Below are 17,384 nucleotides of genomic sequence, written 5' to 3'. Positions count from 1 at the left end.
TTGCTGGCAAGAGAAGTAAAGCATATTCAGTACAGTAGTCTTTAAACGTAGACGATCAAGTTCACTGTGATGGTGACTTAAACTCCTGATCGATATTTACCACATACTAAATTAAGCATGTGATTTATGTGTTTTGGATTTAATATTCGGATCTTTTTACTTTATTTAGAATAAGGACTTGAAATTGGTTCGAATCTGAACTGTCTCTGATTCTGGATTATAGCTATGATGGATATACTTTGCCGATTATCCGAAGCCTATGTAGACTTATTAAACTTGCTGAAAATCAGTAACTGCTAAATGTAGGCAAAACGTTGTCAGTATGACATGACTCCTATCTCAAAAATGATGTCTTTATTCATAATGAAGAAAAAAAGATTTAAGTTTAATGTAAATTTTCGACTCGAAGAGTTGTCATCAGTACCATTTATTAGCGGATTGCTGTTTGCTAAGATCCGGCTTTTGGAAGGTGGAAGCTTTTTGGAACAAAGTACAAGGTAAGTACAATCATGCATATATTATGTATTTTTTTTTTTTGGTTTCTCACTATAAATCAACCTCATAAGCAATATTCTTTTTTGCATTGTAAACTACATAGTCAATGCTGTTGATATATTATATAGCCTTAATTTAAAGAAGATTCAAATTTTGAACTTTTATTTGTAATTTTTTATTCACATATGAATACCTTGGGGGTAGCTATTTTCATTAAAATGTATGAGTGCATCAAATTACATTGTCAATCATATAAAATTTGTGATGCTGATATCTAATGTTGCTATATGAGTACATAATATTGCTTTAAAAAAAGACCTGTCCATTCCTCTGTAACAAGTGTTAATTGTTGGGATATATATGCACAGGTGTTGAAAATAATGCAGTCATTTACAGCATTGATACACACATGATTAATACACATTGTGAAAACCCATATAATTATTTTTTGCCTCAGAATTGTTAAGTTATCATACATTTAAGGGGGAATATTGATGATTGTATTTAAAAAGCAACAGTTTATCATTTACATATGCATTTATTTACTTCATTACTAAATAGCACATCATTCACTGCTACATACAGAAAATTCATTTTTTAAAAACAACACCATAACAGTTAGCTAAGGGGAAAACATTGTCCAAAGTGTACAAACTGTAAATATTATTTAATATTAAGAGAATGAGTTTATTATCATTTTGATGTATTTCTCATGAGGTGAACTTTTCATTACTCTGTGCTTGTGCTCTCTCTCTCTCTCTCTCTCTCTCTCTCTCTCTCTCTCTCTCTCTCTCTCTCTCTCTTGTTTGACATGAATCTGTTTTTACATAATTGATCATTTGAAAAAAATGTACTTGAATTGTAATTTGTAAGATTGAAACATTTCCTTGTGCAAGACGGATTGATCCTGACCCCAGCCAACAAGTTTTTGCAGATCTTGTGAATTGTTTTTATCTGATAATCTGCAACTTTAAAAAAGAGAATTCAACACAATGGATTAGGTGTGATGACACATTAACACCTATTTAAATAATTTCCAACAGGTAGTTTCACGAAAATCTTATGGACATTTCAGAATAGCAGTGATGTACTAATATTTGCTGTGTCTATCTGTCTGTCAGATTGGGAAAGACCTCTTAATTAGTAATTGGGATACCCAACCCTAAAACTTCAGTCATAACTCTTCAAAATGTCATAAGTGTGGAAATGAGAGTTTTCTTTTGATAAAAGATTCAGTTGTTTTCATGCACAATGACCATGTTTATGATTTTCAAGATTGCATTCTTCAATAGTTTTGGACCATGGAGGTTTGATGATACATGTTGTATACACTTTTTACTACAAATTGTGTAGGTGTAACCCCAGCTAGACTGGTTTTAAACTGCCTGACAGGGTTACATATATTCTCTTATTATAAGGAATTCTTCCCAATGATGCAGTAAAGATAGATTTAATAGTCGGTTAAGTGCGTCATTTGAGCTTGTGAATGAAAAAAAGAAGCGAACAATTAACAGGTTATATTTGAACAAGAAGTACTGGGTCAAACACTAGCTCCTCTGTATTCAGCTTTTTAATTGTGCTTGTAAGTTTCTATATACAGGAAGTCCCACTCAGGGTGAAGGGTTCTTAAGACTTATATTATAAAACTTCAAATGCAGAGAAATCTTTGTGATTCTTGTGGTTCAGTCTTCTATCATTTTTCAGTTCACAGTTATCATGAGCTTGAAGAGTGAGAATTCTATGATCTTACTCACATCAGTTATATTAAAACACGGACCTTTCAAAGACATTTATCAATAGTAGTGCATTGTGTATATATAGGCATGACAGAGAGATATGATCGTGCAATTTTCTGAAGTGAACTTTATCGAATAAAATATAATATTTACATTCAGGTATGCATATATTTTCATTCCTGTAATCGTATGATCTATGTGAAGTTTTGATACCGATAAGTCAATCCTCATTAACAATGAGTAAGGAGAAAGAATGTACCTGTTGATATAGCTATCAGATATAATTGTGTGTTTTGATGAGGGGTTGTATTTGATGAGGGCATGCTGGGTATTGATACAGAATGTTGTATGTTTGTCCGGCTGTGGGTGAGTAAACTGTTGTGACCCCCTGTAACAACCAGTCTCCTCATCATATCGGGTCATCCTGTGTACACAACAGTACACATTATTTAATGGTTACTCAGGCTTGTTCTCCATTACAACAAGTTGTTTGTGTAGGTTTAGGTTTTTTTTGGCTTTCCTTTAATATATACATCTGATTTCAATGAAACAATTGTTATATATGTACTTGTAGTGTTTATGACTAACATATATGATTAAAAACTGTACTGTATCAAACATTTCTGATTTTGTGTGTCAGTAGCTTTTGAAAATGTTGATACTGATTGCAGTGTTTGATTTTTAGGTCATCTGAAATCATGCAGATGACCTGTTTACGGTAACTTATTGATTGTAGGTCATTGACTGCTGTACATCAGTCCTTTGAGTATTTTCAATAAACTATTTCAACTTCCTATCTTGAACAACATTATTTATTGTGAATACAAATTTCATTGCCTTTGTAAGTTTTGGGCCAAGGGGACAAAAACTATTAAAATCATGGAATTTGATTAAAAAAAAAAAAAAAAAGGAAAAATTTGTATGCATTTGTTATTCTCTCATAGCACTACAATGAGAGAAAATGATTGGATGGTAATCACTTTTGAAGAAACCCCTACCAATATATGGGAGCTGGTGTTGTTGGTTTTTTTTGTTGGTTGTTTTTTTTTTACCAATTCATATACCAGTATTTTGAAACTTATATCCTCTATTAATTTTAGTGTCTAAAGTGAAGTATTGGACCTAACTGTGGAATATATATACATATATGTGTACATCTATATTCTGTTCATTTACATATACATGTATATATTCATATGCATACTGGTATATACATGTAGTTGTGAAATTATTTTTGGTATGAACAGTGCTCACAGGTAATGGATTTATACACATTGCTAGGGTGGAGTTGTGCATGCTTTAGTGGAGTGGCCATTGTGACACTTTTTACCATGACACATGTTCACATTGTTGCTTCTCTTTTATGTTTGTATGAATTGGATAAATTACTAGTCCGACTCCATCAAACAATGCACATTGTGCTAAACATTTTTTTTGCCACAATATACTGAAGTATTTATGTAAGTGTTTTGTTTTTTCATCAAATATTCCATCAACCATTTGTTCAAGTAATCAGCAATAGCCGTTCTGATTAATTTTTTCCTCCATTGAGCAAATTAGATATTGCTTTGGGCAGTGTTCGATTTCATTGCAGCGCTCTTGTATTACAGTTCAGCATTTGTTAAAATTGGCACCCCAATAGGATATTACATGTACATATACTGGTATATGGGGCCTTTATGCTAAATAAATCAATGAATTTTGCCATCTAGGATTGTTCAGCATCAATTAGGCAGATTATTAACACCAGTGGGAATAGGTGAACCTGTAAATAACTACTGCTTATCAAACATTCATTGGTGATTTAGCAGAATATCCCATCAATGTCTTTGCATGTAAATAAAATGCTGGAATTCTGTGGGAAGTCAAAAATTTACGGGCCTGATAACAAGTTTGAAATTGAAAGTAAACTGCTGGGAAAGTTCAATCTCAATGTTTTACTGAAAATGTCTGATTTTTTTTTTTCAAAATCTGTGGGAATATGTTGAAGGTCCTCATCCTGCCTTGTTATTCCAGATTTTTTATTTAGTGCAGATCAATTGAACTTGACAACTCATAATATGACTCTAGTCATTGTCATATTAATTACCTGATATAGTGAACAAAGCAATGTTCCCAAGTTTTAGTGCAAGTTGCGACATTACCTGTTACAGGTTTCACCTTGTGGAATCTTGATCCAAGTACTGTCTACTGGGTTGACCCCTGGGTGTATATTAGAGAGGTCAGCCCAAGGACGTTCTCTCACCCAGGAACAATGGGGGTGCTTTTGTATATATTCAGGATTGTAGCCTGTTACACGATGGCCCATTGAGATAAGATCTGCTGGAAAAGAATACCAAGGTTAAACCCAGTGTAATCTTTCTTCATTGATTTCCTGTTTTCTCTTTTGTATTGCTTTTCATCTTGTGTAATTTTCCTGTTAAATAGCAATGACTAAGTTCTAATAGACAACAAATTGACTATGGCATTGAGTTGTTAGTAGCAAGCAGACATGTTTAGTACCTGGGATTTGTTTTTTGGTTTGTTTTGTTGGAATTCAATCTGATGAATCAAGTGATAATTCAGTGATATCAAGATGTAAAATGTCCTGACAAAAATCAGTTTCCACCTTCCACTTGCGGATACAGATGGAAAAGAAATGCTTTAAATATATTTGATCATTAAAGATACTATGATTATCAGATAGTTTGGAAAACTTAGAGTGTAGTCTTAGTTTTTGCCTGTATATGATATCTATATATATACAATTATATGTGTTATGAAATACAACAGGGTGTCTTGCCAGCATTTTCATAAAAACAGTGTGGACTGACATAAATGCCCAGAATGTTCTACTGCCAATCAATACAGCACCCACACAAACAAACTCTGTGTTGGCTGTGTCCTCCTTTGTATTAAATGCCGAAGGTTTTTAAAACTTAAATCTTTAATCAACACAAAGTTTTAGATTTAAGCTTGTTGTATATATGCTCAGTGTCTGATACATGAAGCAGTAGGGATTGGTGGGCACTTAAGACATGTTCCCAGATATCTTTCAAATCTATCGTTTTCTGAAAATAAAGAGAGTGAGAGGGGTTTTCAGCGATTCATGATTTTCACCCCCTTTAGATTTCTCACCTTTCAGATTGAGTAAACATACCTTATCTTTTAAATAGCACACATATAATTTGCCTAACAGATTGTTGGTTTCTTGTATATTTACATGATCAGTATTTACTTTTGCTAAAGATTTTTGGGGTTTTTTTGGCACTGGCCATGGTAAATGTACCTTAAAATTCCAAGGCCATTGGTAAAGGATTACTGAATTAGGATAAGATTTTGGGAAGGGTTCTGAATTTCTCCCACACCGGCAGTTCCTGTTGTTTGCTATTTCATGTTGGTACAGCCCCAGTAGACTACAATTATTGATTAGAAAGAGTCCTGTTCATATCCCAGTCCCTCCATGCTGTGCTTAATTTTCTGTAATTGCAGGGGAAATTTGCGTCTGTGAAGGCATACAGACAAATTCCTGTCAGTATCTCCTCCTTAACTTCACCTTAGAATAAATGGCACCCAAACACAGCTCATACTGATCTCATCAACATTGACGACGGCAGAACATAAACCTTACAAAAAATATATGTATATATATTATATATTGTATCATGATGTGATGATTATGCATTGTCAAATGTCTCCGTGCACCGATAACCAACATTACTCATTGTCTGCAGTTTCTGGATGAAACGGTTACTGTTTTCTGGAGATGTGTAATACTGCTGTAACTTGTAGATAGATGGTTTAGCAGGGGGACTTCTTTCATCTAAACACTTGTTGGCTGTTGCATAATATTAAGGGGGTTTACGGAGATTTATGATCTCTTGCCAGAGGGTGGTTGATGTTTTTTAGCCTCCACTGTGTATAGGTCTTATAGCAGGTTATATAAATCTGCTGGGCACATCAACCTTTAAAACAGAATTAAAAATTGAAATGTACAACATTTACAGTAAAAATAGAAACAACTTCTTCAAAAAAAAAGAAAGGAACTTCTTCAAAAAAGAAAGGAAATCCTGAGGAAGAAAATTGTATATCTACATTTTGTACTAAAAACATTGTATCTACTGGTACTAAACAACAATTAAAATCTTGCCACACTTCAGGAATTGTCTGAACATTTTACTAGTATTCAAGAAAAGAAATGCACTGTGTACCTCAGTTGTGTAACATTTTGATAATTAAGGAACAAAAACTGAATCATTGAATTAGGAGCAAATGATGTTAAACATAGCTACATACTCTTCAGTGTAACAGGATCTTATGTTGGGCGATGTGGTGCATTATGTAAGGAATGTGGCAGAGTTCGAGACTCAGTGTATGTAATTTAATGCAATCCGGTGTCCTGACTTCTAACTTTTGGTGCAGGGTTATCTTTTTTCTTGGGTTTGCACTGTACTCCTCTTGGTACTGGGTCAGTGCATACAATGAAATCAAGCACAGACTCCTATCAGCTGTTCCTCCTCTTTGTTAATGATCATTGCCACTTGTTGATTTATGTATTGCTGATTTCCTATGACACAAAGTGCTTTAGTCTGTATCTTTTATTATTGGATTATTAAGGTTATCTTATTTTTCTATAATACATTGTATTTACATACTACAGCTTTTAATTCATCTAGTTTATTAATATTTTTTTAATAAAAAATTTCATATTATAAAAAATATATATATGTTAATCTTTTTGTGGTTTTTGAGGAAGAAAAAAAAATTGCATCGTTAGCTTCACAGTATTATAAGGAATCCCCAGTAGCCATTGAAGATGCACTAACTCATATGGTGAATGTAATTGAAATGCATTTTTGTTTTTTTCTTCTTCTGTGCAGGGAAGAGATACAGAACCATAGCGTATCATGGAAAACTTCCTACAATTTCCAGTGCAAAGTGACGGCCAACGCCAGCACAGGCTTCCTGGATCCCTGCATCTGCCGGGTGTCCGTGCGCATGGTAGGTACAGCGCAGCACAGAATGTAGCACATTAACATTCAACTTTTGAGGAGGAGTTTCTGTGTAGCTGTCACGAGTCAATGCACATGATAGGTACTGCTCCACAGTTCAGAGCAAACAGCTCAAAATTGAACAGACAACCTGTGTGGTGGTCTTTATGGAGAAGTGGGGGATGGGGGGAATCACTCTTTAAAGTATATTTCCCCAGCACAGAGCAAGCAGCACAAAATTTAACAGACAACCTGTGTGGTGATCTTTATGGAGGAGGGGGGGGGGGATAAAATCACTCTTTTAAGTATATATTTCCCCAGCACAGAGCAAACAGAACAAAATTCAACAAGTATAAAGATAGTTTGGGAGGGGGATACATATATTACTGATACGGAGGAATCTTTACTCATCAAACATTTAGCCTAAGGGTCCTATCCAAAAGCTCTTCTAAAGATGCTAATACCAGTATTTATATAGTACAGATAAAGAAGAGCACAATATCAGATACTGATAAGTCAGATTTTCTCATACCGCAATGAACATCTTCAACTAGCAATGTGACTGGTATGAAGATAAAATTTTACTGTTGTTGATTGGCAAACAAGCCAATACTTATAATGGTACACATTTCACGGTGTTGGTCAATACATTGTATACTACTCTGTTTCTGAAAGTGTTATCAACAGGCTTACCGCTTTGATTTCCTAATCTTTATTGATGTCCAAGATGTATAAGTGAATGTTGATACTGAGATAATTTTGTCTAGGTCATCTACATTTTGACTGGGCTTGTTTGCAATACATTATGCAGTGTACAAAATCTAGGGCATGTGTCAATATTACAGTTGAAAAGTGATGTAAACATTAACATTGTTTTGTTGTTTGAATCATTAAAATAGAAGTATGTATGTATTTTTACATTGTTCTCGCACATTAAGGGTCAAGGAAGTGAAAATGTACTTTTAACTAACAGTGCTGCGTTTTTGTTAATCTGTTTTTTTGAATTTATCAAGAAAAACATCGTGTGATTTATCTATATAGTACAAAATCTAACAATATTGTATTATCCCAAAAATATGGTGTTAAACCTGGAAAAAAATCAACAGCAATTGGGTATAAATAGCATCTGTTTCAAACAGACTGTATCAAAAACCAAAACAAAAGTTAAGCCAAAAAAAAGCCCCAAAAACCACAAAGAATAAAGAAATGAAGTAATTAACCTGAGTGAACTATAAAGTACAGCTTATGTTAAGCTGATTAAGTTATTGCAATCTTTACACCATTTGTTTGAACATCAACAACAGCTTGTTATTGTATTAAAGTACACAATCTTATGCTGTTGGTGTGCATATTTCGTCCCACAAGTATTAAACTGCTGGGTTTTTCCCTGCTTCGTCTTATGATTAGTAAAACATTTGTCATAGTTAAACATTTTTTCGGAAAATGATTTAAAATTTAATTATATTAAAAGAAGGGGGAAAACCTCTATGTCATATTTTTTTGAGATCAATTATTTTTTTGTATATCAAATTTGGTATATTTTTCTATAGAACAGGATGCAATGTATCTTACAATTAATGACAAGCTAAGCAAGAAACACATTTTCAGCAACACGAAAAGAAACTGATAATTTTTTTTTTCTTTTTCTTCATAGGACCAGAAAGGAGGGAAGGCGTATCAGAAGTTGGGCTTTGTTGATATTAATCTGTCCGAGTTTGCTGGATCTGGACAACAATCCAGAAAGTTCTTGTTAGAAGGTTATGATTCCAAGCATCGTCAAGACAACTCAACCATTGAGGTCACCTTGGAAATGACCTTGATCTCTGGTGACCCAGTTTTCAAAGTGTAAGTATTCAAAATGAAATGGTAATTATAAAAAACAGTATTTCAGGCTGAAGAAATTGATGAGCTTTCGATATTGTTAGAAGTTTAAATATCTGATCAGGGTACAGGAAAGTACATGTACGTGTTACAGTGACCCTTAAGAACCACATAATCTCATTCAAAGTATATTCCGGATTTATCATCAATGATATCTCTAAACTATTTCATAATATCCTGCATAGTTTTCTCAAGAAGTTGTTTCCACATGTAGGTTTCATATAGTACATGTTAAAACATACAGTATTGGAATTTCAAATGAGTTATGGATTTTTTGAAAATTGGGGTAGTATTACTTAAATATTTTTTAAAAATATTAAATCTCAAGAAGGTTTGAAACGAAGATATTGTATTACTTCCTAGAGAGTACTTCCAGTTCATTTTGGTGCAAAGTCGTGTAGAGACTCAGACAAATTCAATTGGAAATATATCGGGGCATACATTGCTGTACTGCTATGCTAAGCATTCATAAGTGCTTCATCAATCACTCCAGGGTATACTTGGAGCTGCTAATTTTTTAACTGAAAGAAAATGTAATGGACACAGAAATCAATACAGGAGATAATCTGTGTTTGGTATAGGATTTCTCACTGAGGCTTATTATATCTTGGTCTCAAACATCAGAGGAATAACCTGCTGTTATATCATAGAGAAAATTGAGTACATACAAATCCTGCACTGCTACCCAAGAATATAACTTTTTAATGGTCTTTGTAAAAAACTGTTAAGGTCAGATGACACGTTCCTCAATTTTAGATAACTTTTTCCAGGAAATTGTTAATGGTTTACAACTACTTTGACAAGCTTTCTTGCAAAAAATTAGGGTACCTTACCAGGCATTTCTGCAAAATACTAGAATATGCAATTTCCTATATAATCTTCTTGAAGATACACTTGAATTGCTGATATGAAAATAAATACATCTACAGCAAAGCTAAATTCTCTAAAATAGAACTATATTTCCGCCGGGGCGGGGCTTTGAACTCACGACCTCTAGAACCTATACGCTACTGGCAGTGAGCGGCCACGGTTCTAACCACTCGACCATCTAGGCATATAACCAGATACAAGTAAATTTTGATCATTTTAAAAGTAATTATAAAATTAAATTTTTTTGTTGGAACTCTTTATTACGAGGAGATACAAAAAAGATTCTCGAGGAACGTGTCGTCTGACCTTAAGGCAATAGAAATTATAATGATAACAATTAATGCAGTGAGCAAGGCCACTTAGACAAAATTCTACAGCACATAACTTTTAATTGGAATTAGCAATACAATGTATTCGCAATAAATAATGTAATGATATTGTTATATGCTGTATAAATTGGGATATTGACTTTGTTTCTATAGCCCGCGCCAAACCACCAAGTGGTATGACGATCTCGACCAGTCTCCTTCCTCTGTACGCATTGAGGAGTGCAGCGAGGGGAGCCTAGCCTCCAATAGTGCCAGTAGTGGGTGTGGCAGTCTACCCCGCAAAGACCGTCCAAACATCATAACAGGTATCGAACCCAAGTCTGGGTACTTGTGCATAGCCAAGCTACATGGTACATAATATTTGTGACACAAACGCTGTTTTATATCAATCAATTTTTGTAGAATAGCTACTGGTTAATTTTGTTTCAAAAAAAATTGCCAGTAAAAAAAAATTGACCATATGTTTATCATTTAAGACCTTTAAACTTTCATAAAGCCAGATTTTCTTTCTCTGTAACACTCAGATTCTCCTGAGGTAGATATGCACCCCCAGAATCCAGACAGCGAGGGTCTGAAGAGTCATCAGAGGAATGACAGTTATACTAGTCAGCACTCGCGGGGGTCAACAGGGTACGCTTCCCTCGGACACAGTCGTCAGTCCAGCATGGGCAGCGAAAAGAACCCCTTTGCTACTCACACGAGGTAAATATAACAAAACAGGGTGTAACAGGTACTTTGTGAGTTCTGTTTTATTTTGAAATAAAACTTAGAATACATCCATGTGTTTACAAAAATTTCTTAATAGTAAAATTCCATTAATAGTGCAGTGTGTGTACATGTATATAGCAATGAGCTTTAAATTTACTCGATTTTATAATAATTAGAATATTATTATTATTATTAAAGGGTACTAGCAGAACTTTGTACCTACTGGTAATTATGTTGATACATGGCAATGCTTGAGTGTTTTTGCAGAAATGAAATGTGTGAATTATTTAATACGCTAATTGAGAGGCTGAGCCTTGATTGGTGTGATGCTTTTAGATTTATTTTAGAAATTACTGAAGATAAAAGCTTTTAAATTTAGATTGCAACAAATTTGGATGTTGTATTTTTTTGTGTCATTAAATCTTTGATATTTCAATCACAAAAAGCTTCATAGAAAGTGAATCCTACATTCATGAGAAGCAAACACATCTATTTGTATTAGAATAGTGAAAGGAAATAACGAAAAAAAGTATTAGGTACCAGCACATTCATTATTGATTTCTGTCATTGATCTTGACAAAATTAAAATGTTATAAATGTCAGGGAATTTTTTTTCCTTTTGTGAAACTTATTGGATGAGAGGCGGATTGATGACGATGCGATTTGTGTATTGTAGGAGCTCTAGTGCTGGCTCAGCCCTAATCAATGATCTCACTAAAGGTGACAGGAGAAAGGTACGTCTACCAGCTGTTTGTCTCACCTTGTGTCACTGCAGGAGAAAAGCAATTTTTGCTTTCATTGTTATGAATATTTGCACTTTCAACTCTTGTTCCTTATAGATATTTGTCATGGATTCTTATTACCAAAGTAGTCTGAATTGAACTATGCACCAATAATAATTGACCATGTGAAATAATTCATCAAAGTAAATCAGGATTTATTGATTTTATTAAATTTTAGAACCACTGGTCAAGTTTGAATCATGTTTTGCAGTTGAAATTTGTAATAACCAAGATATTCTAACTTCAGCTGATACAAATTATTATTTATGTCGATAACTATTTCTGATAGCTGCTTTCAGACACCCAGGCAATGTGTATTCAATATTGATCTTATCTATAGTTAATGTTGTGCAGCTTTAGTAATAAAAAGCCAGATTTAGCTATGCGTACATGTACAGTGATTTGTTTTTGGTAGAAACTGGAGGAGTTGGAGAAGGGTAAGCGGGTAGATCAGACACGGGTGAATGCTGGGGAAGTCGTGGATGACCTCTTGAAGGAGTTCCTGAGTTCGGCAGACCTTGGCACCAAAAACCAGCAAAGTATGACAAAATGTTGAAACATTCTGAAAGTTGCTTATTAAAGCTTCTGTTCACAAGTTTACCCGTTAATATTTTCGTATATTTATAAGAAAAATCTTGTTTCCATGTTAATATAAAGATAACTTTTGTATGCAAGTAAATACAACTTGGAATCGTACGTAATCTGGTGATCTCTCACAGGTAATCATATAAACTCACAGGTAATCATATAAATCTGGAGTCTTTTATAGGTAATCCTAATTTGGAATCTTCATAGGAAATTTAAATCTTACATTTTTACAGGTATATTTTACCTTACTTACCTATGTACTTATATTTTACAGGTACTGGTCTGCAGCTCCAGTTTGACAAGGAAGGAAATCCCTTTGTACGGTGACATGACACTTAACATAATCCATGGCAGCATTTCCAGGGATCATTCCGTGTTGATCATGGAGGACATTTATGCTTGTCACATACCTAGGCTTATACAGTCCCCAAGATGCTTTGTGATATTTAGTTCTATTGCTGTGGACATTTCTTCAGTTCAGCAAGCTTTATTAGTGAGAAGATTTCAGCTTATAACCAAAGGAGGGAAACATGGAAAGATTAGACTGCAATGTAAATCCAAACCAGGAAAGATCTCTTATTTTCCAACAGATAAAATTTGAAGTATTTTTATGTTGAGTGCCTCGTATTAGAACCCATTAAAGAGAACTTCACTTAAGGAAATGGTGCTTACATTCACTTTCTCATGGTTCCATTTTTCATGCATAGTTAACGATTATTATGAGCAATTTTTTTAACATTTTTAAACTGATGCACATTGTCACTTTCTTGTGATTTTTATTACTGTAACATTGTACTGTACTTCTGTTTTAACATTCAGAAGTGAACAGCTTGAGATATTCAATGAACTTGTATGAAGTGGTTGAGTTTGCTGTGATTTTATCAACTTAATTTTTTTATTTTTGATAAAGTCTATGACATATTCTCTCCCTATTTCTTTGTAATGAATTCTTAATTACCAATAAGTGAATGGTGCCTTAACATTTTTAAACAGTGCATGATTGCCATTGGGACCAAATTGTGAATATGAAATGAGGAATATTTATTATCATTCAATGTTAGCAGATCAAGTCTTGTTAATGCTAAACAAACCAAATCCAAAATTTTGATATACAGTAATCATCAGTAATTGATTTTGTATGTTATCATTTTCATATTGTGTTCAAACCGCTCAGAAAAGCCTCATTTTGATGCCAAAGCAACCATTCAGGATGTTGACCTATCTAATAAAAAAGATGTCTGTTTAATACAAAGTTATGAAACTCAAGTCCTGATTGTTCTAAACTGTGTTATAGCAGTTCTGTTTGACATGAACAAAACTTGGAAAAACTTTTTTTTTCAAAAGTTTTTTAGTGTAGGTTTTCATATGCATGTATATTCAAGATGGCATTAACATACATCACTTTAAATGTTATATTGATGGGTGCTGATTAGTAATATGAATTCATTAAAAAACCATAGATCTGTCTTCAGAGTTACTGTCCCTAGAAGCTCGAACCAAGGGACAGAAAGGTAGTTCAAAGTAGACGTCAATTTTATTTTCATCTTGAAACTGATAATGACTTAAACATGTAAAAAATCATAAACACTAATGCACACATTCATTCTTAATTGCAAAGCTGCTGATTTTATTTACTTATTTTCACATGCTGTCATACACAAAAACATTTAGGCAGTTTTGCACAATATCAGTAAAACTTATCTAGGCATCATTTTACTATGGCTAATTTTGACTTTGGGGAGAGTGGGGGGGGGGTGCATAACAAATTTTCATTAGTCAACATTTCTGATTTTTAAATAATTATGAATTTTATTTCAGTAGGGTGATTTCACCATGCATCGGACACCTTTGGATTTTTCCCTTTGTTCACGCATCAAATATCGTCCAAATATAAATAAAACTTGTTTTAAAAGTTGTAGGTTTTCCCCTTGCTTAATTATTGAAGAAAAAATTGTGAAATTGTTAAAAATGTCGAAAATAAAGCAAATTAATGAAGCGTTGAACTATTTCACCATGGATCGGACAATATTTACCAAGCATCGGACAGCTATAGCAGTACAGTAGAGATTAAAAATAACAACATTTTCTGGTTTTAATGCAAAAATACAAAGGTTCGGAAATATTAATTTATTCAATTACAATTCATATTTCTTTTAATGTAAGTCCTTAAATCTACAAATAGGAATTTAGACTAGTGCTTCTGTTTTAAGGAATATTTATCATAAGGGGTTCTTTATCGTGCCAGCTCCTACAGGAACTTTGGACTAAAAAGGGTTTGTCCGTAAAACTCGATTTTTAATTGGTTTGAGGAAAATGTTTGTATCAATTATTTTTTAAATTTATATTTTACTTCACATTTAAAGTATATCACAAGGAATGGGCACATAATATCCATATTATTAGAAAAAAACATGCAGTGAAAACTGTCCGATGCATGGTTAACTTTTGTCCGATCCATGGTGAAATGAACATATGGTGCAATAATGACCTTGACATTAATTGTTCAAATTTCTTGGACTTATTTTAATCAAATTTTGTTTCAAAACTTACTTCTTTATAATTATTTTAGGTAGAGAGTGCATTTTCACTAATTCACAATCAAACGCACAACATTCAAATAATGCTTTAGTGTAAAATCTTCGTAACTAAATTTTCAATAATGGCGTATTTGATGTCATTTTACGATGTCTATATTGCTATTTCTTTGACAATGTGACTGTCAAATTCTTAATAATGATAAAGTTCATTTGTTCTAATTCAGGAATATACGAAACAAGACATGAGCGCATGCACATTTATTTGTATATTTATAAACAAAGTTGTCCGATCCAAGGTATGTGTCCGATGCATGGTTAAATCACCCTATATAAATCTCATTGTATATTTTCCGTAGTAACATATTCCTCCTTTGAAGCTTGTTTTGCTGTCGTTTGTTAAATTTTCAGCTCCAACATCTGTAAAAACATTTCACTGCTGACTAAAGATTTAAAATTATAAGTTAAAATACCAGTGTATAATTTTTCAATATTTATTAGTATCTCTGTTGTAATTACTTATTTATATTTTCTATAATGATGGTCTGAACAGTCGCAATGTATTTTTTTTTTTTTACTGATTATGTACTTAAGTCTTCAGGTAATTACAATGTTGTGGAATTGAGTTTAAAGATGTTTTTATAATGTTATGTACTGTAATAGAAAATGGCAAAATTCAAGTTGATTATATGAAAATCCTGTTAATCGTGTGCACTAGACAATATTCTAGAAGAATTAGATGGCTGTTAAAATGCATGTACATCATATTTCAACCTCAATTCTATTTTGTACAAATTTTAATAGGCTAATTTGCTATATATAAAAAAAAATATGCATTTATAATTTATATTTTGATGTGAAATTACTATTTAAAAGATTATGGCTGTGTATTCTGGATTTAATAGATTTTCAAAAATGCACAGTGCAGGGAAATTCAAATTGGAAAGCAAATAATGCACCTGAATGCTCTAAATGCTGATGCATGAATTTAAAGAAATGGATCATGCTCACGCCTGCTATATATTTTATTAAAAAGTGCCTTTTATGCTCAATAAATAAAACACCTAAAGTATATGTACAAGTAAACATCAACATATATATACACTCTATTTTAAAAAAGTATTTAAAATAATTCTGACATGCATGTTACATAATTGAGTTATATTTACATGACCTGGCATTGTGTTAATGGACAATTTCATAACATTTTGTGTCCCATTTTGCAATCTAATTAAAACTGGATTTTCGATCTTTCGTGTAAAATTAAGCAATGGTATATCTTTTTTGAAATAGATTCCATGTTTTGTAAGAATGTAGTTTGAAAAACTGTAAATTTTAAATCCTTTTTTAAAAAGAATGACCATCTAGACAGGTAGTTAGGATTGACTTGGGGTGCCATTTTGTATTACACATATCAATAGTGCCCTAAGTGGCAGACTGTTGTAGCAGATCAAGACTTGGCCAAGGAAGTGCTCTGCATCCCAAGGCCGTCTTCCTTATTTATTTTTCCATGTCATTTCTAATCCATAGTGCTGTTTTGTTCATAGATGTCAGAAATAAAGAAGTTTATTGTATCTTGATATGCAGTTTTATTCCACTTTGTGATTTTTTAAAAACTTTGATCTATATTAAGCAAATCCCCTTTTTAGCTCCCCAGTATGAAGTTGGGGGAGCTTATGCTATACCTTTGGCGTTAGTTGACCTTAATTATCTGGATGGGTCAATTGTAGGTTTCTGAGTAGTTCAAAACAGGTTTGACTGTTGGAAGAAAATGCTGTCCTGACCATCTTTCATGGTTCATGTAACTGCAAACACCTTCAGATCTGAAAGGTTTGAGGGTTTTTGTGTAAAAACTATAATTTATAGCAAAATTCTTTATTTCTTAATCATATGTAATTTACACAAATTCTAGTTTATTTGTAGAATTTAAGAAAATCTACCGTCTGGCTCTTTTTAAGGGCCATCTCAAAGTACTTTTACTATAGGAATATTAAGGAAATTGTCATTTTCCACACTTCAAAGAAGATTTAAAAATACTACAATAGTGATTTTCCTCAAATTAAGATATTTGATTAGTAATATCATTTTCTACCTTACGTATAAATAATAATTTATTTTACGGTCTTGTTTTTAGTGGGGTCATCTCAAAATATGGAAATGCACCAAATTTTGTTATATATTTTTGAGTGTTATAAATGTACATTGGTACTATTGATTCATTAAAAAATTAAGAAAAATAACCCTGAGAATAGTATTACTCTGTGTATAAAGTTTCAAAGGCATACGATTTTTACCTTTTCTTTTATTTTATTTCTTTCAACGTACTCCCACAACACTTCATTTTACCGGTGTCATAAGATCATATAAGCTCACCCACCAAACCACGGAAAATTGTTAAAAAATTAAATTTTCTTTTTAAAAATCAAAATATTTTTGTGTACTTTATTGTTTAATTTCATAAAATGGTATAAAAAAATTAATTAAAGGTATA

General features: G+C 32.8%; 1 protein-coding gene across 3 annotated transcripts; it reads left to right on the top strand.

Moving 5' to 3' along the window:
• The first annotated feature begins 9 nt into the window (after window positions 1-9).
• On the top strand, window positions 10-14,173 carry LOC128192427 (protein FAM102A-like). 3 transcript variants are annotated; one of them, XM_052865077.1, is made up of 9 exons: window positions 10-497; window positions 7,091-7,211; window positions 8,856-9,046; window positions 10,435-10,631; window positions 10,806-10,983; window positions 11,188-11,214; window positions 11,666-11,723; window positions 12,187-12,310; window positions 12,634-14,173. In XM_052865077.1, the coding sequence occupies exons 1-9, from the start codon at window positions 328-330 to the stop codon at window positions 12,684-12,686; spliced, it is 1,119 nt and encodes a 372-aa protein (XP_052721037.1). In that variant the 5' UTR covers window positions 10-327; the 3' UTR covers window positions 12,687-14,173. The 3 variants fall into 3 exon arrangements, with proteins under 3 accessions (XP_052721037.1, XP_052721038.1, XP_052721039.1); XM_052865079.1 differs by having other exon boundaries at window positions 14-497; window positions 10,435-10,586; XM_052865078.1 differs by lacking the exon at window positions 11,188-11,214 and having other exon boundaries at window positions 13-497.
• Window positions 14,174-17,384: the final 3,211 nt, after the last annotated feature.

This window comes from Crassostrea angulata, chromosome 7, assembly GCF_025612915.1.
Source record: "Crassostrea angulata isolate pt1a10 chromosome 7, ASM2561291v2, whole genome shotgun sequence".
NCBI lineage: Eukaryota > Metazoa > Mollusca > Bivalvia > Ostreida > Ostreidae > Magallana > Magallana angulata.
The sequence above is the reverse complement of the archived record's forward strand: the minus strand, read 5'-3'. Positions and strand labels throughout refer to the sequence as shown.

Bases quoted from the DNA above. Each gene is read 5' to 3' on its own strand.
- LOC128192427 (XM_052865077.1), top strand. From the start codon at position 328: ATGACTCCTATCTCAAAAATGATGTCTTTATTCATAATGAAGAAAAAA. The intron at 498-7,090 runs GTAAGTACAATC...TCTTCTGTGCAG, and splicing joins TTTTTGGAACAAAGTACAAG to GGAAGAGATACAGAACCATA. The intron at 9,047-10,434 runs GTAAGTATTCAA...TTGTTTCTATAG, and splicing joins GGTGACCCAGTTTTCAAAGT to CCCGCGCCAAACCACCAAGT.